The sequence below is a fragment of the Misgurnus anguillicaudatus genome, chromosome 24 (assembly GCF_027580225.2).
Source record: "Misgurnus anguillicaudatus chromosome 24, ASM2758022v2, whole genome shotgun sequence".
NCBI classification, from domain to species: domain Eukaryota; kingdom Metazoa; phylum Chordata; class Actinopteri; order Cypriniformes; family Cobitidae; genus Misgurnus; species Misgurnus anguillicaudatus.
This window is the reverse complement of record NC_073360.2, coordinates 13941805-13952322: the sequence shown is the minus strand read 5'-3', so window position 1 is coordinate 13952322 and position 10518 is coordinate 13941805. Positions and strand designations below refer to the sequence as shown.

Sequence of the window (10518 nt, the reverse complement as noted above, 5' to 3'; positions counted from 1 at the left end):
CCTGTGTTTTCCGGTCGAGACCTGCATTGTTTGTGAAGGGAATTTGAAGATGTATGTGTGCTGTGATGGCCACATAGCAGCACTCCACACTATATGAACAAAACTGGTAAATCGTAGATTTCTTTCATCATGTTTGTGGTCTCTCGTATTTAAAAAGTCTTTTGGTGTGGCCCTTAAGTTTGGTAAAGTGCTTTATGATGTAGTCCACTCATTATACAGTAACATGTCCTAGCGACATGCGATAAAAGGTAAGTTTCTTCTCTTTTCCACATTAATCTGAGATTTTTTGTCCTAACCAGCCGTGATGGCAACACATTACGATTTAGAAACGCTTTTTATTTTTGTGTGATGTCTCTGAACAACACAAACTCAGGTACTTTTTATGTGCTTTACATAATGTTAAAAGCCTCTAATGTGAGTTTGAATATCATTTCTTGAATCAGATCTTGAAAATAAATAAATAGATATAAGAATGTTTAAACTGTCAACATAATGTTGATTTTGTAGCATACTTCCAGTCGCATTGTGTCTGGTATGGACAGTCAAATTGCTCATCCGTCATTGTGTGTAGTTAGGACATGGTGTTACAGTAGCTCTAGGTAAAATGAGCCCTACGAACAGACTTTTCTTTAGCAGTCAAATGTTAGCAATGACATCATTATACAAACAAGCAATTACATTTGATATGCAATAGTTTTATATAACTATAAAATGTTGATGACTACTTCATGTGATTAAATTACCGTAAAAATGTTATTACGTGGACAATTTTACACCTTACATAGTGCTGTAATGTTATTATTGTACTGCCATAAAAGTTTCCTAGTGGAAAGAATGACCTGCTAAAGATTTTACCTGGAGAGTATCATTTATACTTTATAACTTTGTTTAGTATGTGTGATAAAAATGATGTGTAATGATTTGGAAAATTATGATAAATAAACTTATGATTACTACTTTTAAATCACCTTTATTTTATTGCTTTAATATTTCTGTTTTTTGTTTTTTTTAAACAAATTTGTGTGGTTTGCTATGGAGTGGTCAAATTATTTGGAAACACAAATATGTAAAGACAAATATCCAAAGAAACGTTTGGCATTTCTATAGAAGTTTAATCAAATGCCTTTTGCAGTACAGAAATAAGATAATAAGATTGCATGTGTAAGACCAGTACAATGTTGGAAGGCTCTCTTAAAAAACAAAACAACAACAAAAGAAAAACAACAACAATGAATAATTGTATTTGCATTTACTAAGATTAATAAAAGCTGTACAAATATAATGCTCATTGTTCGTTCATATTAGCTAATGCATTAACTAATGACAATGAATGCGACATTATTGTTTTTAACATTTTCAAAATCTGTTCAATATTGATGAACATATTTATTTAAATGATAAATGAGTTTTTAATATTTGTTTTGCCATTGATTGTCTAAGAATGAACATGTTTCTTACGTTTAACTGCCCATACTGTAACACCAACAATCAAACACACAACTATAACTGACACACAAACAGAAACGATAATAACTGTCAAATTCAGGCCTGGATTTGAGGTTCCTGGGGGGTTTGGAGAAGGCAGAATCTTTGATGCTTGAGCAATGTTGGATATTTCAGATTTTACAGCATCTTTGTCTTCAGTCTGAACGGCAAAGAAAAGCGTGGTACCATTATCGATTGTCATATTAAATGAAAGCTGTTCAACTAATCCAGCCTCCTGAGGTGAGACTGCAGATGTGTTGACTAAAGAAGCATCGCTGAAGTTCACACGAAGCATTTCAAGGTCATCGCTCCATCTGATCTCGTAGGATTTAGCTTGAAAGAAAAAAAAATTAATTATGAAAAGTTAATATTTTTGGAATATAAAAACCTTTATAAAACAAGTTTAGAGCTAAATCTGTTTTAGCTGTTCCCTGGTCCAAGTCCTCACCAGGAGCCGTCCAGATGAGAAGTACAGTGTCCTCCTTGATTTCCGCTTTAAGATCTGTGATTTTGTTAGGAGGGTAATTTGGTGGGTTTGTAATAGACACCTGAAAACTTTCTCCAGTGGCTGTTCTGCTAAAGTTTCCTTCCACCAGTGGTTGTTCATTAACTGGAGGCTTTGGAGGATTCAGTTCCACTTCACCTGAAAAAGTTGATTTGGTCTTTATAATTTTTCCTCTTAAAAGTTTAACATATAAATGAAAATTACTTTGTTTTTTGTTTAAACTATCAGAAACGAATCATGTCTGACTGTAAATGCATTTGCACAATGCAATGAACTCATGCCACTAGGTGTCAGTGTAAGCACCAAACATCTGCCATATTGGCCAGCACAACATCCACAATGATTACAGAACACACCTTTACTAACAGTTCAAGTTTTATCATATTATCAAAACTACTGCCAATATAAAGCAGAATAACACTGATACTGACATCACTACTTACCATTCACCACATATCCAGGTATATACAGAGCACCACTCTTTCTGTGGAGAGTTAACCTGGATTGTCCAACTTTATTCCTCACTCGCACTTTCAAGCTGGTTCTACCCTTCACTAACTTTGTGAAATATCTGGAATAGATCCCATCATCTTTGAAAGCGTCAGCTCCTGTAAAACATAAACCATTGATTTATTGAATCTGAAAGTAAAGTGCTCAGATCCAAAAGCCGATAAACGTCACCTCCGACAAAAATAAGATAATGATATTGACCGAATGCTATCTGCACATATCATACATCAAATACTTTCACTTTAAATTTGTTTAATCCTGGCCTCAGGCCATTCAGAAAAACTGGTTTGTTGGCAGAATATGCATGTATACATCAAGGTGCAAGAGTTTTTAAAGAGGTTTACCTAATAGGACAGTAAAGAGTCGGTGGCTGGAAAGTTTTTTTTAGAATTGAGGATTCTTGCATGTACTTAGAGGGTTTTGCATCTAAGCTCTTAAGGGAGTGTGCACAAATAACCCAGCAGCTAGCGGTTTTCTTCTGTGCTGAGAGTTGAAAAATATGAAAAAATTTGAGTTGAAAAACTCTGCTCATCAATAGGGCTGTGACGATTAATCGTGCAAATGCGCGTTTTCTCAATGAATTCATTTGAATGAATTACGGTGAAATGCTGCCACATCCAAAAGCCAGAGGGCGCTCTCGTGCAGAAACGCCATTTGTGCCACAGAAGAAGGAGCATTACAAACTCTATTACAGCAAATGTCTAAAAGAATGTTTATATCGCTGTTCTTTAGATTGTTTTAGGTATTTTCACAATAATAAAAATATTTTGAATGATTATGTTTGACAAGGGTTGCTTTTTTAATTCACATTATAAACTCATAGTGATTTTAGATTGATAAGGACTTTCTACTGATCACAGAGACGTAGTAAACCTTGCGATTCAGAATCGATTTCAGGCAAGTCTTTTTAACGGGGAACGCAATGTATCGTCACAGCCCTACTCGTCAATGTCAGTTCTCACACCGCTGTCCAATCACAGTGGAGGAGGGGCGGGACATTACCACAGCAACCAACCGGCTCACAGCTGAAGTATCACAGCTACCAAAGCGCTCAGCTGAAGAAAGCTTGCACTCAGCTTTCTCCACCCTTTAGCGCGTGCGACCGCGTGTAGATGAAAGAAGAAGCAGATGAGGGCGCGTGTGCGTTGTACGAGATATCGGAGGCAGATCATGCGTGGCTTCAAATTCGGTCTATGTTTTCACTCCAAGAGGTCAAAAAGAATAGTTTCATAATGTGATGCATGCTTTGTTCACTAAACGAGCTGACATCTCTCAGCGTACAGAAATTCAAGATCCAACCTGAAGTAAGTGTCACAGTATTGTCTATTTGAACACTATTAATGGTCATTTCACACACTCTCCGTCTCCGAGTTTTTTTGCCATATGTAGCCTACTCTTGTGCAAAGCGATGACAAAACCTAGTGTAAGTTAAACCATACAAACAGCACGTTCACATCTGCACATTTCCATATCATTTCCCCACAACTAAACAAACTGAACAGCATAATGTAGCGACGTCTTGCATTTATACACAAATCCAGACACCTCACTAAGGTGTAGAAAAAACATTCAAATAAAAACGGGATTGTATTTTATTTAAAACCTTCCTAAAGAATGAATGAATAAAAATAAAATAACAAAGTTTGATTTTAAAGAAACATGTATTATATTATAATTCACGAGTTCGCCCTTACATCTAATCTGATTGCGAAAGGAAACAAATTTTGGCGTGCTGTCCTGGGGGAGGGCTCAGGATCCGGAGTGAAGCTTGAACTCCGAATCCGGGATATGGCCCGAACCCAGAGAACTCCCCCATCCCAAACTGGGATAGAACAGATTAGAGTGGCGAATTGGGGTGGTGGAGGGATATCCGAAAACAATCTCAATAGACTGAGGTAGGTAGGATGTCTGTATATGTAGTGTTTGGCTGATTACCAAATTAGATGCACCTGTGCTTGATTAGTTAATTATCTGATCGTGCTCCTCCCGAACCTTGTTAATAAAACATCATTAAATGTAGAGTTGATTTAAGTTCCATATGAAAAGCTAAAATTATCATTTTTATTAAGCTCCTGTTTATGTTCAGTAATTGCACTTTAATGGCAATGAAAATAACCTATTCATATAAAAACATGATCACAAACAGACACACACATTCATTTTTGTTTACTGTTTGCATGTTAACCGTCAGAAAAATATCTGTGTGTGTGTGTGTGTGTGTGTGTTTGAGATTTTTTCTCAAATGACATGTTATGTGATGTTAATGTACCCATTGCAGAACTGAGATAGGCTCCTTTACTTGTATATAAGCAGAACAATGAGACTTTTAAGCAGAGATTTGTGAAAACCCTTGAGTAGTTTTTTCATCTAATACTTTTTTCTCTTACTCAAGTAAATAATTAGATTTGATACTTTTACCTTTACTTGAGTACATTTTTGTATAAGTACTTGTACTTTTACTTGAGTAGGCTACAGATTTTGGGTACTCTACCCGCCACCTCTGGGGTGCACAACCCCTTATTGTTAAGGGTGAAATTGAGAAAAGGATTATGGGTAATTTACCTGCTCCATTATCCAGAAGTTCAATGATTTCTGAGGTCCCCTTTTCAGGCTCCAGTGTGGCCCACACTTCAGCATTAACTACAGGTCTGTAATTCTGACTAACTTCAGCAAACACAATGGTGGGTTTACTGCCGTCACTGATCTGCTGGTTAACATGAGCTTTGACAATGATAGGAGGAACATTATCATCTGCTGCATAACTGGTTACAGTTATAGTCAACGACTGAGATCTTCCACTCAGAATACTGTACTTCCAGTCACCAGCCTATCCAATAGAAGAAAAAGGACATCTTTAGGACTTTGGCAAAACCATATTGTAATGATAAATGTGTGTTTGCTTAGTGTGTGGGAAAGATTTCTACATTTTAGTTAATGATTGTGCAGAACTTTTGGCCTAAATGCTTTTTATTGCATTATAATAGCACAAATGTTTACAAGCTGATGGTTTGAACTATAAACTCATTACTGACTCATATATTGTAAACGTTGTCATACCTCTGCAGTTCCTGGAATTTTTAGTGTGATTGTCTTTGCTGTTGTATCTGAAGTCATATTTGTCTGACTGTAGATTAACCCACTTGGTGACTGTATGTAAGCAGTGGATAAACTGGTTTCATATATGATTAAAAAGCTGGTTTTGTTACCAACAGTCTGATCCACTGATACAGTTCCATTAAACCAGTCCGCTGTTTTTAAACCAATACTCTCGAGCTGAACCAACAAAGAAAATGGAAACATTAAACACAAAATATTAAAAACAGTCAATAGTAATAAAATGAGTAATGTACAATCATTTGCCAAACCTGAACTGGTTCTTTTGTGTAGTCTCCATCTGATAATGTTAGTGAAGCAAATGCATCCATTAACAGATTGGAGGTTAAATCATCAGTGGCTATGATAAATTTCCCTCCTATTTTTAACATGGAATATATAGAAGAAATTAGCATTGAACAATAAACTCACACTTAAATTGCGGTAATATGATTTACTCAAAGAGATTAACAAAATACAGAGGAATTGACTTCAAATTTTGGATGTGAGAAAAGCTTAATGTCCAACTGTTGATTGCTTTAAATTGTACAAGTGTCACTTACCAGTGCTCTCTGCCATCTGTGTCATAGCTGGATCAGCCTTGTCACCCAAAGCTATCGTGTGTATAATGGCACCACTTTGTATTGCACCTGGAACACAAGTATTGAGGTTGTCCGATGCCTCACCATCAGTCAGAAAAATGATTTCATCTCCTAATGCATCCAAATTGTCAGCTTTAAGTACCTGATGGTTTTAAAAGAGACACAGATCACTGACATTAAACATTTATACTTTACACATCACCAACAATATAAAATGTATATGAATACAACTAACAGGGCACCTCTAAGCCTTTACTGAGGCCTTTACAGATGTATGTCCCTCCACTTGCTGTGGTTGGCAATGATTTGATCAGCTCCTTTCTTGTGGTCTCACTGTCAATACGAGTCAATTTTTTAAGAATGTAAGCGTCACTGCTAAAGGTTACAATTCCAACATAGGCTTGATCTTCAATGATGTACTGCAGGAAATGTGTGGCGGCTTGCCGCTGTCGAAGAATCCTAGCGCCTTGAAAATGAATTCAAATTAAATGTTTGGATTTCAAAATATTTTGTCATTTTGATTCTGGTTCATTAATACACAATGTATAAAATTATAATAATTTAGACATCTTTACTTATTGTATGTCATTATTAAAATGTATGTGAATTAAAAGTTTTTGTAATTTAGAATAAAGTTACATACTTGCATGCTTCCTGAGACATCAAGGATGAGACAAACAACACGCTTCATTCTCTGTACAACATTGAAAGATGGTGCTGGTGGAGGAGATTGCAGCGGTTGCAGAGATTGAAGGGCAACACTGTCCACAGAATCCTTAAATATTACTGTCCATGTAGCTCTGTTACCACATTTCTTATTTTGCATATTTGGGGCTGCGGCATTGTGTTCATCTTCTTTGCAAAATTCAACTATCTGAAAAATATGTTTATATTTATGGCTAAATTGCAAATATAGTGTAAGGTCCAATACTTCTATTGTGCATTTTTCAAATATTTTCTGCTTTTTTATGCTTTTTCATATCATGTTTTATGTGACCCTTAACCACAAAACAGTCATAAGTCGCATGGGTATATTTGTAACAATGGGTCAAAATTATAGTTTTTTTTTATTTATGTAAAATTCATTAGGATAAAAGTGCATCATTTTTGCAATATTTTTTCAAGGTAAGTTTCACATTGAATTTTAAGCAATTCCATCAAAAATATGCACTATATTTTTAAGTAAATACAGTCTTTATTTTTTTCGTTGTATAAAACATTTATTTATCATTACTAATATGTGTGGCTAAGGACAACTTTAAAGGTGATTTTCTCAATTTTGAGTTTTCGCACCCTCAGATTCCAGATATTCAAATAGTTGTATACAGGTGTGCCGCTAGCAATTTTGGGCCCTGTGAAAGAATAGGGGGTCAGGCCCCCACCATACCCATTTCGCACCAAACATACAATCCAACCTACTGTAGCTATTCAAAATCTTTGTCTGTAATTTAATAATACAGAACTACTTATTTTGCTATTGTTATGACCACAATTATCAGTATTTATAGACACCTACAATGTCTGCAGCTAAGATAATTTATTGTGCAATGTAAATTTAATTGAAAAATACAGTACATTAATCGAATTTTCAGAGAAGATGCAACATTCTTAAAGATTAAAGATAAATGTGATCATGCCTGTGAAAACCCAGCTGAAGTATTTCTATGTGATTTACTGTTTCCCACATAAATTCATCCTACATAATGTAAAGAACATTTTGTGAAAATATAAACTTGATATCTTTAATATTGACATGAGTAATGTCATGTCGGCGATTGAAATCATAGTGAAATTAATGCTTGAAATTAAACTGTGATGCTTTTTATTTCACAATAAGATTTGAGACTTTAGTATGATTTTCACAGGCAGTCTCAGTGACATACTGTATACTTGAGCTGTTACACACACCAATAACATTGTAACATTTAAAATGGTGAACAACAACAATGCATCTTTTCTATACATTTACATTATGCCTCAAATAAGACTGGGTCAAAAATGCTTGACCAAAGCTTGTATTATAATTATTATCATTATTTATAAGGTAAAGAACAAGTTTCACACACCAGCAGCTTCAGTAAAGCAAAAATAACGACAGATCATTGAAACCGTGAACTTAAGAAAACAGCTATACTGTTATTAAATGATTCTTCAGACTGTTTTTTAATCAACGGGACTCTAAAATGAAATGAATGACAACTATAGCAGGTAACGACATAGATTTCCATTGATTTCTTAAAGCTGTTGCAAGGTGAGAAGCTTTAATAAACATAACTGGACTAGTTTAGCTTTAGTTGCATTTCAGTTTTATCACAACCAACTCGATTCACAACTGCATAAAAATCCTTTCTTGGCATATTGCGTTACAAAAGATTGGAGTGTTTAATCGATCGCCTTTCTAGTTTATGTTAATTATCTTATACGGGCTACGTTAATTAAAACAGTTTATAAGGGCTGACTTCGCGTCAGAATCATAACACAAAACAGGGAACGTAAATCACCTTGTTTATTTTTAAACTGGGGTGATCAGAACGAAGACTTTACAGCGGAAAGAAAACTGCATTGTAATGCTCCAGCGTCACATTGTGTAAACTGCATTTATAGTAAGGAAGCGCACTTATGCAGATATCATAGCAAATAGCAGTAAATACACACACCTTGCTCTCTTCTGAAGTTCACGCGCACTGTGAGACCGTGGATTGAAGACGGCGCTAACACGCAGAGTAAAGACGGGGCGGAGCTAAGAGGGCTCAGTTAAAGGGGGTTGCGTTTGCGGCACAGTCCTTGGCTGGGGCCCTCAAAAGTTCATGGGCCCTTAGAATCGTCCAACCCCCCCCCCCCCCTTACGGCGCCCCTGGTTGTATATCAATCAAATATTGCCCTATACTAAAAAAAACCACACATCAAGGGAAAGCTTACTAATTCAGCTTTTAACTGATGCATAAATCTACATTTTAAAAATGGCTGGTTTTGTGGTCCAGGGTCTCATATTATAGCAACTTGACTGAAATCTGAGGGTGTACATTTTCATGTTTGTCTAACACTGATGCACTACATTATAAATGTCACTTAACTTCTTGACTAGGATCATCATTGTCATGGTTAGCTAAAATGAATACTTACAGATTCCACGCTTGGTAAATACATTATGGAGCTTTTTGTTTTTTGATATTTGTTTGGAAAAAACTGACAGTTTTTGTCAGGTAGTGAAGTTTGTGGATCAATGAGGCAAGACTGAAGATATCCAGCAGAATAATCATAATACTGGCCTGTAATGTGTTTGCTACATCTATAAATAAATAAAAAGACCATGTTGATTATACTTCCTAAATAATAATAATAATATTTTTTTGTTAATGAGTAAATGGTTTTTCACCTTGTAGCTTCGGCACGACTGGAGAAATAGAATGGCTCGTCTTCATTGTATTCATCATACACCCCCCATCTCAAATGAGCCCATTCATGCACCAAGACCCTTCCTATAAACGAAACAGCCCAGCAGATGAAACAAAAGACTACAGCATAAATGTATATTTACTTTTTATAATTTCATGATATTGTTAATAAAATCCTAATGACCTCTTGAGCCATAAATCTGAATGAGTCCATCATTTAGGATGAAGTCTGGGGTGAAATGAATGTATTGACTCTCCTTTCCACAATCTCCATACTGGTTAGTGTATGGATCATCACCATGTACTGGATTTTGTTTATCAATTCTTATTCCAGCCTGCAGATGCAGTTGTGTCAATAACATCATATGTGAATTAAATCGCTTTTTTGTATAAAAAACAAAAGTTTTAATGTTCTGTACCTTTTCATATGACTCTGTTCTGGCTTTGGTATAATTCTTACTGTTCCAGTGAGGGGGAACTAATATTGTCACATTTCTGAAATAGACCTTTTTCTCCATTGCTTCAAATAGATACAAAGAACCTTCAGTGAACATTTCCTGGTCAAATAAAAAAATATGCATTTATATTAAGTAAGCCCAGCCTATACAATAATCATGCTTTAAATGCACTCTTGAACATACACCTAAAGCACATTTGATTCCTTCTGAAAAAATTAAAATGCATCAGCAAGAAATATTGGCATTTAAAAACAACAGGTGTTTGCTCATTAAAGAGTAAAAAAACTATATATTTACCATGATTTTATCAATGAGTGTGTTGTCTTCTGGTACTGCTGAACTGATCGCAACCACAATATCAGTGTATCCATTTCCCTCAAGTTTAATTCCAATGCAGGTGGATGACAGGAGCATCCACAAGACAATAAGTCTTGAGTCCATTACTGTATAAAGTTATGAACAGCAACTTC

The 10518-nt window shown here is 35.5% G+C and overlaps 1 protein-coding gene across 1 annotated transcript; it reads right to left on the bottom strand.

Annotated features, from left to right (window-relative positions):
• Nucleotides 1-1091: 1091 nt before the first annotated feature.
• On the bottom strand, nucleotides 1092-10518 carry LOC129437746 (calcium-activated chloride channel regulator 4A). The gene is made up of 14 exons (XM_073862708.1): nucleotides 10346-10518; nucleotides 10010-10147; nucleotides 9775-9925; nucleotides 9572-9674; nucleotides 9319-9484; nucleotides 6842-7069; nucleotides 6438-6665; nucleotides 6157-6337; nucleotides 5866-5972; nucleotides 5558-5773; nucleotides 5063-5327; nucleotides 2434-2598; nucleotides 1912-2128; nucleotides 1092-1820 (listed from the first exon to the last, which is right to left on the bottom strand). The coding sequence occupies exons 1-14, from the start codon at nucleotides 10487-10489 to the stop codon at nucleotides 1436-1438; spliced, it is 2694 nt and encodes an 897-aa protein (XP_073718809.1). The 5' UTR covers nucleotides 10490-10518; the 3' UTR covers nucleotides 1092-1435.